The sequence below is a fragment of the Taeniopygia guttata genome, chromosome 4A, assembly GCF_048771995.1.
Source record: "Taeniopygia guttata chromosome 4A, bTaeGut7.mat, whole genome shotgun sequence".
NCBI classification, from domain to species: domain Eukaryota; kingdom Metazoa; phylum Chordata; class Aves; order Passeriformes; family Estrildidae; genus Taeniopygia; species Taeniopygia guttata.
Window position 1 is genome coordinate 7,399,007 of NC_133029.1, and position 15,370 is coordinate 7,414,376.

The 15,370-nt window shown below is 50.4% G+C and overlaps 1 protein-coding gene across 2 annotated transcripts; it reads left to right on the forward strand.

Annotated features, from left to right (window-relative positions):
- The first annotated feature begins 497 nt into the window (after nucleotides 1–497).
- On the forward strand, nucleotides 498–11,723 carry FRMD7 (FERM domain containing 7). 2 transcript variants are annotated; one of them, XM_030272541.4, is made up of 12 exons: nucleotides 498–661; nucleotides 4,995–5,099; nucleotides 5,443–5,485; nucleotides 7,056–7,134; nucleotides 7,767–7,864; nucleotides 7,991–8,105; nucleotides 8,238–8,385; nucleotides 9,446–9,541; nucleotides 9,820–9,983; nucleotides 10,198–10,266; nucleotides 10,354–10,429; nucleotides 10,564–11,723. In XM_030272541.4, exons 1-12 carry the CDS (start codon nucleotides 605–607, stop codon nucleotides 11,590–11,592), a joined length of 2,079 nt encoding a protein of 692 aa, XP_030128401.4. In that variant the 5' UTR covers nucleotides 498–604; the 3' UTR covers nucleotides 11,593–11,723. The 2 variants fall into 2 exon arrangements, with proteins under 2 accessions (XP_030128401.4, XP_072785199.1); XM_072929098.1 differs by having other exon boundaries at nucleotides 7,767–8,105.
- Nucleotides 11,724–15,370: the final 3,647 nt, after the last annotated feature.

The window sequence follows — 15,370 nt, forward strand, 5'->3', positions numbered from 1 at the left end:
CTCGCAACTGGTTTTGAGTCCAGTGGGAAACATTTTCCAGTCTCTGGTGAAGTACATCAGCCCATCCACACATCACTCAGTGGACAGGACGTGATCTGCCCACCCCATGGAGCCAGCACAGCTGCCAGCCAGCTGCTCTCCCTTAACCAGAGCAGAGCAGGGGTGACACTCACTGCAGGGTGACTTTGGCAGAAGAGATGCTCAGCTCTTCTCCCCTGACCCTGTGGTACCAACCGTGCCTTGCTTTGCCCTCGCATTGCTCACCACCAGCTGGAAGAGCTGAGTATTTATCTCAGCCCCATTACTGCCAATCTTCCCCCTATTGATACACCCATAATTCACAGGCAGAAAACATCTTTTATTGCAGTGGTGACATTTAAACCAAGGGAGATGTTGGTTTGTTTGGTTTTTGGTTTTTTTTTAAATTAGTTTTTAGGCAGTCAGCTCGTTTGCTCCAGCCTCTGCTCCACATCAGTGAGTGCAGCCTTCTCCATCCAGCTGAGAGGGAATTATGTGTGCAAGAGGAGTCAGGGCTCCCTTCCCAGCTGCTGGCTCACACTGCTAGCACTGCCGTGCCTGCTGCACACCCAGCCCGTGCCCGAGGATGCTGCACCTGAAAGTCCAGTTCCTGGATGATTCCCAGAAGATCTTTGTAGTTGATGTAAGTGGGTATCATATTCTTACTGATTTTTTTTTGGTGTTAATTATTAAGTCATTGCTGCTCTGAATTGTTGCATGGTCTCTGATAGCTTATTGTTTTAAGCTTTAAAAAAAAAAACACCCAGCAAACAAACAAGAAAACCAATCTCAAATTTAAAATTAAGCTTTCTAGTACTAATTGGTAAGTGTTTTTTGGTATCAACACACTCCTATGCTTCCCTGTTATTGGCATTATTTATGAAGAAGGAGGAATGGCTTTTACTTACCCGATGTGATCTTTAGTAAATCAGTTAATATTAAGTGATGCTCTTGACAATTGTCGAGTTCTCTCGTTTGTCTGGCTGCCAGTGTAAACATTCAGCAAGGAAGTAAAATCTGGGAACAGAATAAAAATAGCATATTTGTCCAAGTTATCCCTGTTGAGAAACATCTGCACACATCTTCTCCTGGGCATTCAGTTGAAAAAAAACCTGTGTGGTTTTGTGAATAGCTGAGAAAAAAACTCTACCTTATTTTTTGCATGGCAGTGTCCCACAGCACATTGTGATTAATAATTCACATTTAACAAATGCTAGATCTGAACTAGGTTTAAAATGTTAAGTATTAATATCTATGGTGTTAGATTTATGCATATGTGTACAGATAACTGAAAGTAGGTTTGTCTTGACTGCGTGTTAGAAGCATCTTTTACAAGTGTGATTGCACATTTACTGTTGGTTAGGGTTTGATAATCACAGCAGCTAATTGAATTAGCTAATTAAAGTAGATTTGTTCTAGTACTTACCTGCATCTCCTGTGGGAGCAGAGTGTTTAATATAAAGTGGGTTTTTTTTCTAGTTCTGTTGCTTTTCTTCTACTGTCCTCTTCTGTGGTTTATAGCACAGCTTGAGAGCTGCTCTCAGATGCACAGCTCCATTTCTTTGTGACAGTATTTTGCACAAAAGAGGATTATAAGGCAATTCCATCCCTTGATACAGTATGGAAATAGTTTGATTCAGTTTAATTAATCTGTTCTAGTCTAGGAGTCAGTTTGAAAATGAGACTGGTCATTTTAAAATGCCTTCCCCTCCTTCCCGCATTGATTAGATCAGGTTATAGTGAAACACAATTCAGAAGATGCTTCTGCTACAATGCTGCTGCGTTTTTTTTTCCATCTGTTTTCTTATTTTCTCAAAACACAGCACTACAGCTCTGCACGACATGTTATTGCAGCAAATAGCTTCCATTAGAGGAACTCCTGGTCATTCCCTTTTTTAGCATGGAATGGTATTGGAAACCCCTTTTAGGCATTTCATGCATTTGCTGCTGCTGTGTGGGTACAATAAATGAGTAGCTGAATTAGTGACTTCTCCAGTATAAAAGGAGTGCTTTGGGCTAAGTTTTGAGCAGATATTTTAAGCAACTCTTCCTAAACCCCTCCTGACTTTGGAAAGCTCTTTTGAATGAGGAGTACTTCAGTCTAATGGGAGGGAAGAGGACAAAAGAAAGAAAACACAGAGGGCCTGACTCCCCCTGCACCTCCTGCTCAGTGTAAACATCTCTACCTGCCTCATGTGTGTGTCACAGCTGCTGGCATGTGCAGCAAGGTCTCCTTTCCAGGCTGCTTTGCATGAGAACCAGTTCCTCTCCTGGTGCTGGATGCTGACCCAGGAAGGTTTCTGCCTCCATCTGCCTCCTTGCTGACAGCTGGCACCACTGAGTTCCCAGGATTTCCTTCAGCTGGGCACTGGAGGTGGCTCCTGGCATAACAGGTCTGAGCTCTCAGGGCAGGGTTGGGACGGGCTTGGCACATCTCTGAATGTGCCACTGTGCCCTCCCTGCTGAGCACCCCATGGCTGGGCCTGGGATGCTGATGGCAAACCAAGAAGCCCAGAAAAACCATCTGCTGAGGCTGAGTGAAGGACAGAGTCTCTGTGGTCATGTGTCCCTTGTAAAGCTGGTAATTCCTTGCCAGGTGTGTGGGCCTGCTGGCAGAGGAGCGAGGGCACAGGGAGGCTGGTGGCTTTTGGTGCCTGACACTCCGTGCTGGCTGCAGCACCCCTGATAGGGCAGGCATCTCCCAAGGTGGTGGGAGAAGATCACAGCAAATCCCATGAGCTGCTGCTCACCCCTAAACCAAGGATCTGGGTGCAGCAGCCTGTCCTGTGGGAGTGCTGCAGAACTGGGCTTTGCCATTGGGCTGCAGGTGCTGCCAGAGTCCCTTTGGGGACGTGGCCATGTGTGTGTCCCGTGTGCTGCACGTGTTGCTGTCTGCCTCTGCAAGTGCCTCTGGCTTTCTGGTTCTGCTCCCAGTCCCAGATGCTTTCACCGAGGAGTGAAGGGCAAGTCCAGCTCTCCTTTTCACTTTCTGCTCTGGGGTTTCTGCCTGTGGGTGCTCACCTGGCCCTGTATCATTCCCAGAGGCAGCTGTAGGCTGGGACAAGGGACAAACAGCCCCACATGTCATGCCTGTGCCTTGCCCTGTGCTTCTCCAGCACAGACCCACTTCTCTCATTTGGTGCAGTGCAGGGCTGATGCTGCTGAGCAAAACTGTACCCCAGTGCTTGAGGAAGCACTGGCCTTAGCACCCCAAAATCCAGGCCAGGACACCTGCAAGCACAACTCTGCAAGAGAAGGGCTCTTTTAAAGCATCCCCTGCAGCAGCAGGGCTGTGTCTCCCAGTGAGCAGGTTTTCCTGGGTTTGGGGCTGCTCCTGTCCCGTGGTGCCTGCCCTGGGCAGTGCTGGCTTGGAGCAGAGTGGGTTGATGCCAGCAGACATATGGTAGGTAATAACCCAGTAAGAAATGCTTGTCTTTTCTGGCTGCCTGACAAAGGCCAAGGCCTTTCATGCTAGAAAATTCTAGCTTGGGAAAAAACATTTATAATTTTTTTTAATTACCCTTGTGATCCAGTAATTTTGAGGAGAACTGGGAGTGCTGCAGAGCAAATGCTGTTATTATGCTATCACTTTTCTGCAGCCTTTCAGCACAGAGCCAGCAATTTCATCCCAGGAGAAGCCCTGAAAGGTGGTTATTAGAGTGCATCACCACCAGCAGCCAGGTCCCTCCCATCCCTGCTGGGGACAGCCACTGCCACAGGGAGCTGCAGCCTGTCTTTCCCTCCATCACCCAACATGTGATAATTTAGCAGCTGTCTAACCTGGCCTCTCTGCTCCAGCCTGCTTTTGCAATAACCATTACTTCTTTTTGGTCTGCTTTTCACAAGCTGATGAAGGCGTATCAGGGTTTTGTTGGGGTGGGTCACTGCCATTTTAATTTCTGGTGCTTTGTGCAGCATTTTCCAGAGTCAGAGCCTCTTGGTTTGTTCTCCAGCCAGGTCATACAGCATGGCAACAAGTCAAGAAAACACCCTCCAAGTGTTTCTGTTTACTGGGAATAACTACAGCCTGGCCTCCCTTATCAGCATTGTAGCACCACTTAATTCATATTGCTAAAGCCCACAGATGACTCAGAGCCCACGGCACAGGATCCTGTTGCTGTTAATTACCATTAACCATAATAGCAGCTCATCCCCAGCTGTTGGGACACAGGACTCACTGCACAGGTTTGAGGTCTGCTCCCGTTGGCTGTTAATGAACACGTTGGCCATGGCTGTCCCTGGTTCAGGCAGGTGCTCGTCCTGGGGATCACTCACTGCCTTGCCAGGGACAGAACTGCCCAGACAGGGATAGTTGCAAACAGTGAATCAAAACATGGTTTATTTTCTCTTGCTCTCCTTTCTGGTTTATGTTCCTTAATAAGGGAGAGAAGTGATGGGAAGGAATCTGATTTCCAAAAGCTGGGAGCACAGCATGCAGTTGTCCTGTTGTACATGCTGAAGCCAACAGCATTTATTGAGTAAGGTTCTGCTGCTGCATGGTTGTCACTGCAGGCCCCAGCCAGGTAATAATTAGCATTGACTCCATGATTTTCAGAAAGCTGATCAATCACTATTATTCTATACTTATTAAGAAACCCATCACCCTTACAGACAGTCACAGTACAGGTGGATCCAATTGGTCCTTGAATCCAAACACCATCACCACTGACCGATTAAGAAACCACCCTTTGGTAAACAAATCTCCATAACACATTCCACATGTTCACAACAGCAGGTGCAGCAAGTGAAGATAAGGATTGTTTCTCATTCTTTTCTCTGATCTTCTCCCAGCCCTCCCCAGGACAATGCCTGGGAAAGTCTGTGCCTGCTCCCTGTGGCCAGAGAGCTGCTGCCACACATGGTCAGGAAAGGGGTGAGGGGAGGGAGCTGAAACTTTTCCCCACCTCTCTGAAATCCCATCACGCTGCTGTCAGCATTGCCTAACCTGCTGCCTCTGTGCTGTGTTTGTTTGCCAGCAAAAATCCTGTGGGAAAGGGCTCTTCAACCTCACCTGCAGCCACCTCAACCTCGTGGAGAAGGAGTACTTTGGGCTGGAGTTTCACAGCCAGGCTGGGAACCAGGTGAGTGCAGCCGGCAGTGCAGGCCCCTGGAACTGCCATTGCCTGCATGGCTGAGGATTGTTAGCACCTCCTCGAAATTCCAAATGGAAAATTAAATAGAAAGTTTTGCCATGATGGCAGAAAAACCCTGAAAATTTTGAGTTGGGAGGGGAGCCACAAGCCCCTGTGATATCTACAGCTCATGGTCTATCCATAGCCATCCATGTGGCACTGCCCAGCAGGACACTTGTCACAGCAGCCAAGCTGGCCAACATTTTCATGTTGCATTCTACCATGCTGTGCTGCTTTTATTCCTCATCTCTTGTGCTGTTTATTTACCCAGCTCTTCTTTGCCTTATTTCAGGTCTGGTTGGAACCACTAAAACCCATAACAAAGCAAGTCAAAAGTAAGTATTTCAAGAACAGAATTGTCATAAATCATTACCAGTGACAGTCTAGCACAGACACATTCATGCAGTGTTGTTGCTGGGGGACAGGATCTCTGGCTTCCAGCACTTAACCAGGCTCATTTTAGAGGGTGTGGCTGGGCAGGATTGTTTGCAAGGACACCTCAGTCCATACAAAATCCCGTGGAAATACCACTGCTTTTGCAATCTGGTATCTGCACCATTTTAGGCTGGAGCTGTTAATAATCTGACAGCTTGGCAGGGGAGCAGGGGGCTGAGTGGCCGTGCTGGCAGTGTGACAGGCACTGCTCCTGTGTGCCCTCCTTCTCCCTTTGCAGCTCAGAGTGGCCCAGGCACCTGCATCAGGCAGGGTCCCCCCTCTGCCCTGCAGCTCCTCCCCAGCCCCAGGGAGATGCTGCAGAGCCTGACCTGAATTCAGGCCCACCTCCTCTGCCTGGCCATGACCGGTGTAACACAGTGCTGCTTTCAGCACAGGCCTCTTTCTGTCCCATAATATTTTCCCGAAGTACAGGATGGCTGGGAGGTGACTGAGAGCCTGGGGCCATGACCCCAGTCTTTGCCATGGGGAGGCTGCAGAACAGTGTTTGCATGAATTTCCCTGAAAGAGGAAAGCCTGATAAGGAGCCTTCCCTTTCTGGGTGCAGCACAAATGGAATTGTTGCAGGCACCTATTTCCTTTACCAAGTGCCTTCTGGCCTGTCCTCTGAGCCATCCCAGGGTGTTCTGTGACAATCGGTGCTTACTTAATTGCCTCCCTCCCTCCCTGCACACATTCTGCCTTGGGCTTGGCTGCTTGTTCTCACTCATCCCACAAAAAAGCCTTTGCCCGAGAAGCCTCCTATGGAGTTGTTGCATCCCAAGTGCTTGGAGGGCTGAGTTTAACACAGCCCCAGCGATGGCAATTACACCAAGGCTCTGGCCATGCTCCCTGGCACCATTACATGGAATCCCCCTCTGTTGCCCTGTTCTTTTGAGAGTTTTAAAGTTCTAAAAGTTCTTTATGCCTTCTGATGTTTACATATTTCTACTGAATTTTCTCACACTGTTCATGTAAATAATGATTGTTTTGTATTTTTCTTTGTGGGTGCAGAGAATTGATGGACTGTTGGTTTGACTAGTGTAATTGGGGAAGTGGCAATTTCACCCTCCAATCCACTGTCACTTTTGCTATTTTATATATAGTGGAGTCAGAAAATAAAATCCTCTCTTTTAGTTCTTTTTTTCCCTCTTTTGCATCTAGTGTCCATGTGTGAGTTATTTCGTGTAGTAGTGTGACATCCCTCCAACAGGGATTTTTGCAGTTTAAAGAATTGCTGGGACATTTTTCTCTTTCATATTCTTTAGATATCCAAATCTCTATTTGGATATTTGGGAGAATATTGGTAATATCGGGGGCCTGGGTAGGCTGGTTTTGGGGAAGCAGGCTGTAGTCCCTGATTTGTAAGGGTCCAGATAATTTGCTCTGTAAGGAGGCAGCATGTGTGAAGAGAGTTGTAAATGTTCTCAATAGACATGTAAAAGAAAACTTATGAAGATGTTGTGTTTTAAGATCCTAAGGAGGTTCTTTTCAAATTTATGGTGAAATTTTTCCCAGTGGACCCCGGCCACCTGAGAGAAGAACTGACCAGGTACAGTGCTTGTTTTATTACTTTCTTACCACACAGTGCTGTGTTTTTGCAATGTGTTAATTCTTTATCTTCATCCACCCCAGCCTGTCTGTGTGCAGCGGTTATCCTAAGTATTCAGCTTTACAGAACAAAACCAGAGCATATCTTTTCTTGATCCTCTGTTTTTAAACACAATCCACTTGAAGGATCAGCTGTCTTACAAGGCTGCAATTTGTTTACTGCCAAACACTTCAGCAGTTGGGCACAGAGTCTGACTGCTCAGTCTAGCTCCTGCCTCAAGCAGCATTCTGAGAGAACAACTTTAGTTTTATTTTTAAAAATGACATTGTTAGCTTTTACAATTTTAGAGAAAGCAAACAGTGACTAAGAATAATACCAAGACAGCGCTTCTGCAGAACCTCAGCCTCAAGAGAGATAAATGCCCTCCAAAACAGAAAGGAATGTTAATTTTGAAATTTACTAATGAGCATTTCAATGACAGGGATGTACTGGTCATACAGCTGCAGCGTTCTGCAGGGGCTGCACGCTCATGCGGATGTGCATCCATGGGATGGGAGATGGGAGCAGCACGGGCCTGAGGGCTCAGCCCAGCGCCCAGCTCCCCCCAGGCCATGCTCCTGTCCCCCCCACAGGTACCTCTTCACCCTGCAGATCAAGAAGGACCTGGCACAGGGGCGGCTGCCCTGCAGCGACAAGAGCGCGGCGCTGCTGGTCTCCCACCTGCTGCAGTGTAAGGGCCAGCGAGCTGCAGGGAGGGCCAGAGCTCCATCCCCGCACGGACGGGCTCTGGCTGAGCAGCCGGGGCTCCCCCTGCACCCACCCCTCACCCCTAACCCCCCTCTCCCGTGTCCCAAAGCCGAGCTGGGCGACTTCCACGAGGAGACAGACCAGCAGCACCTGGCCACGCACAGGTACCTGCCCAACCAGGAGTACCTGGACAACAAGATCCTGCGCTACCACCGCAGGCACAGGTAGGGCAGCACACAGCCCCGGCAGCAGGCAGGGTGTGCCGCCAGCCTCTGCACCTACAAAATGCCTTTTCCCAGCCCATTTCGGCATCTCCCCTCTCACTCCTGTCGCTCCCTGCCCGTTCGTGTCTGCAGGGGGAAGTCGCCGGCCGAGTCGGACGTTCAGCTGCTGGACGTGGCCAGGAAGCTGGAGATGTACGGGATCCGCCCGCACCCCGCCAGCGACGGCGAGGGGACACAGATCAACCTGGCCGTGACACACATGGGCGTGCTGGTGCTGCGGGTGGGTGAGCCCGGGGCTCGGGGATGGCCTCTCCAGCTGGAGGTGACCCTCCTCCCTCTGACAGCCCCAAATCCTACTAAGGATGTGTTCACAGGGCGGGGGTGAAGGGGATGCTGTGGGATTCAGCCCCAGAGTGCCGCCGAACGTGCCCCAGCTCTGCTGGCCCTTGTCCCACGAGCGTGGTGGCCGTGTGAGCAGCACAGGTTCCACGGCTCTGTCACATGTGCTCACCGTGTAATCTTCCAGCGAAAATAGCCCCCCACGTCTGTGCAATTACATAACGCTGTAATCACGGCCGAGCTGCACGGTAAATACAGACTTGCTCCCACACCAGCTGATTTCAACCTGGGAACATCTTGTCACAGCAAAAAAAAAAAAAAACCAAAAACAAAAAACCCCAACAAACCCAAACATAAAACCTAGCTGTGGGTCTGCTGTTGGTAATTAGTGCTGCCAGACCTGGTTATTTATTCAGAGCCATAAACACTCCTCATGCATAATTAGAGCATCTGTGAGCCCATTAAAATCTGGGCTCTCGCAGAAAGCTGGGACGGTCCTGGTGCCACAGAGTGCAGTAACATGATTTTTCCTGGTTCTGCCATGTAGCTGCATCTAACCTTGTGCAAAATGATAACAGAGTAATGTGTGCTTAAACCCGGTCTAAAGGTGTGGGGGTGAGCTGAGCACTGCTACACTTCCCAGCAAAAGAGGGGAGAATATTATTTCTTTGGGGCACTTATTCTGCCTTAACTCACATCATATTTGAGCTGGCACAGATAGGACTCCCTGCCTTAACCTCTCTGAGGTTTGTCTGGGGATCCTGGACTTTTGCAAAGAGCTTCAGCAGGCAGAGTTAAGCCCTGAACCTCAATTTCTACTTGTAGAACCAACTGATGCAGTCAAACACCAAACCCCCCAGCACCCTTCCCCCAGACCTCAGCAGCTGCAAGAGCTGCATTGGAGTCTGATGCAGTGTCCTGTGAGCTCAGGCCGTGGCCCACTGCATTCTGTATTTACAGGTTGCCCTATCCAGCTGTAATTGCTGTGTTTGTCCTTGCAGGGCAATACAAAGATCAACACCTTCAACTGGTCCAAAATTCGCAAACTGAGTTTCAAGAGGAAGCATTTTCTCATCAAGCTCCATGCAAACATCTCTGTAAGTACCACACCACAGGCAGCTGCTGGGCTCGGGAGCAGACAGCTGTGCACAGAAGGTCAGCCACACAAAGTCCCCAGTTTTGAGTAAACCCATTCCTGCTGCTCATGATGGTGCTCCTTCTTGAGGGCGACATGTGCTACTCCTGTGTCCCCAGCGAGGTGACAGAGCACTGCCTGGAGCCACTGACAGCCCATATGACCCTTGGGGGATCAGGGGGCAAATGGCAGAGCTTGTCCCGTGCTCCTGACCCCGGCTGTCCTGTCTCTGGCAAACAGGCACTGTGCAAGGACACGCTGGAGTTCACTATGGCCAGCCGGGACACCTGCAAGGCCTTCTGGAAGACGTGTGTGGAGTACCACGCCTTCTTCAGGCTCTCTGAAGAGCCCAAGTCAAAGCCCAAAGCCCTTCTGTGCAGCAAAGGATCCAGCTTCCGCTACAGGTAAATTCCATGGGGAAACCCAAACTGCTGGGGCTGGGAAGGGCCTGGGGATGGCTCCGAGCCTCCCTTTTATGTCAGCCCTGTCTGAATCCGAGGGGGTGATACAGTGACTTCTCCTGGAAAGACCCCCTGCTGCATGCCCTCAAATGGGGCACAAGGCCTGCCCAGGGCTGGGGCTGATGGTGCTGCTCACATTTCTCCCTCCATGCTGCAGTGGGAGGACTCAGCGGCAGCTGCTGGAGCACGGGAGGAAGGCCAAGATGAAGAGCCTGCCCTTCGAGAGGTACCGGGGGGCATGGAGGGAGGGGGTGCCTGAGGGGACTGGGCTCTCCTGGCCATACACCCATACAGACATGCTCTTCTTCTGCAGGAAACACTACACATCCCGCTACGATGAGAGGCAGTGCCGCTCCTCCCCGGACCTCCTGACGGATGTATCAAAGCAGGTAAGTCCCCATGGCACCAGCAGCAGTTCTGTGCCAGGGTCTTGGCATTGCTGCCCCGGCTGGAGGCCAAGCCAGACCCTCAGCTCTGGGGGCTCCCTTCCCACCTGGCCCCCACCCCTCTGTGCCCTGCGCAGGTGGAGGAGCTGCGCCTGGCCTACGGCAGCCGGGGCTCCTACCACGCCAACGGAGTGCACGGCTCCGAGCCCAGCCTGGACAGCCGGCGCCGCAGCTCCACCGTGGAGGTGACGTTCGCCGCCGAGCTGCAGCGCTCCAAGCCCGAAGCATCCCCCACCTTCCTGCCCCACTCCAAAAGCTCGTCTGCCTTCCCCCTCCTCTACGCCGAGCTGGAGATGGAACGGGCCTGGGAGCCCATCGACCTCTTCGGAGCCAGGAATCCCCTGACATCCTTTCGGCCCCACCAGTTTGCTGGGAACAGTAAGAGCACCTCTGTGGGCAACATGCGGGAAGTGAGCGCCCGGCAGCTGGTGTACACGGATGTGCCCTGTCCCCTGCCCGCGGTGGCCCCGGCCCCCCCTGTGCTCTGTCTGGACGGGGCACTGCAGTCCCCATGCCCTGCACTGGCCCCGGGCGAGGACCCAGCAGGAGCAGCTGGTGCAAGTGGCCCTGTGGCAGCAAAACCCCCCCGGCAGAGCCCGAGCGGGCCCCAGGCTGGGCAGTTCCATGGTGAGGCTGCAGGCACAGCCATGGGCACGAGCGTGGTGGGGGAGAACAGGTCACTGGCTCGCTCCTTCGATTACGGCCTTCAGGAGCAGCCTCCCAAGCGCTCTTGGAGCCAGTCGGACATGAAAACCATCCGCTTCCCCTACGGCTCTGAGTTCAGGCCGCTGGGGCCGTGCCCTGCCCTGAGCAGCCGCAAAGGGGGTCTTTTCTGGCACGTCCCAGCCCAGCGCGGGCTGGCTCCGGGGCCGCGGCGCTCCACCGAGCGCTGCCTGGGCAGCAGCACCGAGTCCAGCGACTCCGACCCCGACCTGCTGGCCGCCGACTACTGCTCCCTGTACGGCCGCGTGCTGCGCTCGCCCATGGCCCGCGTGCGGCTCTCCTCGGGCAGCCTCCAGCTGGATGAGGAGGATGAGGAGGTGTCCTTTGCCACCAGCGCTGCTGAAGAGAGGATTTCCAGAGGGGCCTCCAAGTATTTCACCTAGGTGCCTGACACCGGCCAGAGGGAGCAGAGGTGGCCGGTGCTGACCCAGGTCAAAGAATGGTGACACTCTTGGCTTTTAGGTCTGTTTACAGCTTATGAAACATTGATGGGATCGTGTTGTGTGGGTGCTCTTAGCTATAGAGGATGTGTTAATGGACATCAGGGTGTGTTCAGAAGTATTCAACCCCTGCACACTTGGAAGCTCCCCCCACTTTGAGGGGGGTTCTTGCTTCAGCCAGAGGCCAGGGATCTCCTAAAGCCCTGCTAAGCCCCTCTAACCTGCCCAAGCTGATGCTTGGAGCTCAGCTGCTGGAGTCTTCATTGAGGGGGAGGGAGAAAAATAAAAAGAGACTTCTCACAGAATAGTTTCAGCTGCTGCTTTTCCCAGCTGCAGGGTGGCACACTGGAGGGAAAAGGGTGTTTCAGGCCCTTTTGGAAAGGAGCAAGATCTTCATGGGAGGCTGTTCTTCGAGCTGATGCCATGTGGACAGGGCAAAACCCCAGCACAGAGCCCATCTCCTCCATCTGCCTCCCCTCCCTCCAGTGCTGCAGGGAGCAGCTGGCACTCAAAGACAAGGCTCTGTGCGTGGCTGTCTTCTTCCTGGCCAGTTTAGAGGATTATCCTTCTCCAGAAATATCTCAGTAGTGCTTGTCAAGCTTTTAGAAGCCCCCCAAGGTGAGCACTGGGAAGTGGGTTCACACTCTCTAACTGTGCTTTGCTTAGGCACATCAGCCATCACCTCCTGGCAGCACCGTGACAGCCCCAGTACCTCAGTGCTCTGCTTAAATCTGAGGGAGAGAGATGTGTGAGGGGGTTTTTTGGGGTGCTTTGCTTCCCCAAATCTGTCCTCAGTTTAGCAGCATGGGAAAAAAGATACCAGGAGCAGTGGGAAAGGAACAAGGCAGCTTCTTGGAAGTATTTTTATTGAAAAACTTACTATGACACCTCCATAAGATTTTAGGGGGGATCTTGGTAATTTTCTTTAAGAACAACCCTGTAAGTTGTTGTAGGACATGACCGTAAGCAGGGAGTCAGCCAAGAAAATCCACAGTGGAGAAACTACTGCAGCAGGCTAGAAGGATTTCAGAAACATGAAAACTAGGACAAAAAGAATAGATTAAATAGTAGAAAGACCTGGGCTTATGGGTCCTGCTCACTCTGCATGTTGCTGTCCTTTGTTTTAGAAGGTGGACAATAAAAAACCTTTGTTCACACAGGAGTTTTGAGTTCCTCCTTCTGCCCTGTGGAATCTGCACCCCCAGTCCTGCAGGCACAACCCCACAGCACACCTTGCCCTGTGCCTCCCAGCTCAGGAGCTTCCCTCAGTGCTCCCAGGAGCTGGTTTCCCTCTCCTGCTCTGCTGTCTGGTCTCCTCTGTGCCTTTGCACTGGGGAGACTTGTGGAGATTCCTGAACCCTGCTGAAAAACGCCACATTCTTGGTTGCTTCCCAAAGAAATGCATTAGCCCAACAAGTGAGTACATTGTAAGGTTTGCTTCTGTTCTGAGTCACCCTGTGCTGAAGCTGTGAGCTGCAGTGATCCCTCACGCTGCTCTGGCACATGCTCTACCGAAAAAAAATCTTTCTGGCTAGAGGGTTGTTTCTTCCCCATTCCCAAACCTCTGCACCTTGGAAAGAGCAAGAATTGACACTCAGTACAACGTTTAAGAATGGCAGTCTGTGGGCACAGTTTGGTAGAGGGTTAAAAAAAGCAGCGTTTCAAACACAGGCTGCACACACAGCCCTGGGATACTTCCACAATCACTGTCAGCTCCTCAAGCATGTGGACACACACCTTGAGCATGTCCCAGAGCAGACACAGTCTCACCACTGGAGATCAATACAAACATCCCGCCCAAATCTTCAAGAACTGCCAGGTCTGGTCTTCAAGACTATGCTGGGAAAACAGCATTGAGAGGGAGCAACAAGGATTTGGGAACTATTTTTGGATTTTTCCACGGACTAGGGAGCACTGGGGCACAGTGTAGGCACTGTGCCTCAGCACATCCTACACATGGTCAACAATAGCAGAGGAACAAAGCAGCAGTAAGTGACACAAATGGACATCTCCGAGCTAAATTCATTGTGTAAGATACTTTTTAAATTTTAGTCAGTGGGATTGACTAAAACTAAAGAACAATCCCAGTAAGCAGTTGCTTACTTGCCAAGGAACAATTAAAACAACCCTGGCCTAAGTCCTGCCCCTCACTCCCTGCTCAGCCCTAATCATCTCTGAGATAAGGACATCTATTTAAGTGACTTTGTTTCCCTAGGGAAGAAAACAAGGATGGAGAGAGGACGTGGAAAGCTTTGGTTTGCCGGTGGTGAAAGACAAACAGCAGAACCTGGAAAATGTAAACTGTTATAGTCCTTACACAAAGGATTATTGAAGGGGGGAAGGCACTGCAGCATCACAGTGGGAAAACATTAAGCTACTCAGTGCATTCAGATAGAAGTAACTGCTTTATATAAAACAGATAAAGGTTTAGACAAAATAGATAAAGCTGTAAAATAAGCCAACATACACACCACTAAAACTTTGCCAAGAGGAAAATAATTTTATTCCAGTGTTAAGTCATAAAACAGTGTGATAAAAATCAGACTTTTAACAATCACTAAACTTTGTGCAAACACATTCAAACCTACACACTCTCGCCTATTCAGCTGTCGAAATTGCAAGGCAAGAGCAGGTGTGATGGCACAGACATGAATAGAGGGGTCAGAGACCAAGGGCTTAAAGAATGGTTACATTAATAAAGGACTCATCTACCCAAGAACAAATACATTTCTCTATTCTGCAATTCAGATTACTTTGATAAGATTTCTTCAGCAATAATTCTTCTCAACCTACAGCAGGAAGCCTGGAAAACCAAAAGAGCAGGAAGATGGTTCCTGCATGAATATTTTGATCTATCTTTCCATTAGCTATCTACCAGCAACAGAATACTGCTGATTAAGTTACACAGTTCATCAATAACTAAAACGTGGGAAAAAAGACAGCTCATCTCTGGAATCAGCAATACAGATGTCCCTTCTTAGGAGCTAATTATAGTCTTACTATGCACAGAGACTTCAGCCATATACAGCACAATAAAAAAACCTTATTGAATGAACTGTAATATGAATGAGTCTGATTTGTACACATGTGGGGGAGTTTTTCCCATGCTGTCCCACAAGGTAGGTTCACATCCCACCCATTCCACAGGAAAAGAAGAGGCACTATAGTTTAGCAAGTTATTACAGCTGTATCTCAAATATGTCAGGTTCCAATTTCCCATGGCATTTGCTAGCCCCACCTACCCAGAACTGTTGACAGACTTGCATAGATTAAAGATCTTGCGTCAACAGGGTAGAGCCACCAGTTACAAAACTCAGGAGGAATTCCCATCAGCACATCCCTCAGACTCCCACAGGAAAAGAACAACTTAAGGGAAGTGACATGCAAGTAAAAACATGGTTTTAATTCTGAAAAATGTATATGGAGCTCCTTAAAATGAGATTTGTGTTGAGGCTGCAGAGGTGAAAGTTGAGGGAACTGTGGCACAGGCCTTTGTGTCCCTTCACTGCCCCAGGCCGAGGCCAAAGGCAGGCAGAGCTGTGACAGAGCTGTGACAGAGCTGTGACAGAGCTGTGACAGAGCTGTGACAGAGCTCACTGCCAGCCATGTCTGAGCTCACACATCCCGGAGTTCCTCTCTCAGAAAGGAACCAAACCGAACCCCGGGAAGCTCCCCCCATTCCTGGGGCACAGCAGCTGGAGCTGCCCTCTGGCCAAGGACA

Bases quoted from the DNA above. Each gene is read 5' to 3' on its own strand.
- FRMD7 (XM_072929098.1), top strand. From the start codon at position 605: ATGCTGCACCTGAAAGTCCAGTTCCTGGATGATTCCCAGAAGATCTTT. The intron at 7,135-7,766 runs GTACAGTGCTTG...TCCCCCCCACAG, and splicing joins CTGAGAGAAGAACTGACCAG to GTACCTCTTCACCCTGCAGA. The intron at 8,106-8,237 runs GTAGGGCAGCAC...TCGTGTCTGCAG, and splicing joins CGCTACCACCGCAGGCACAG to GGGGAAGTCGCCGGCCGAGT.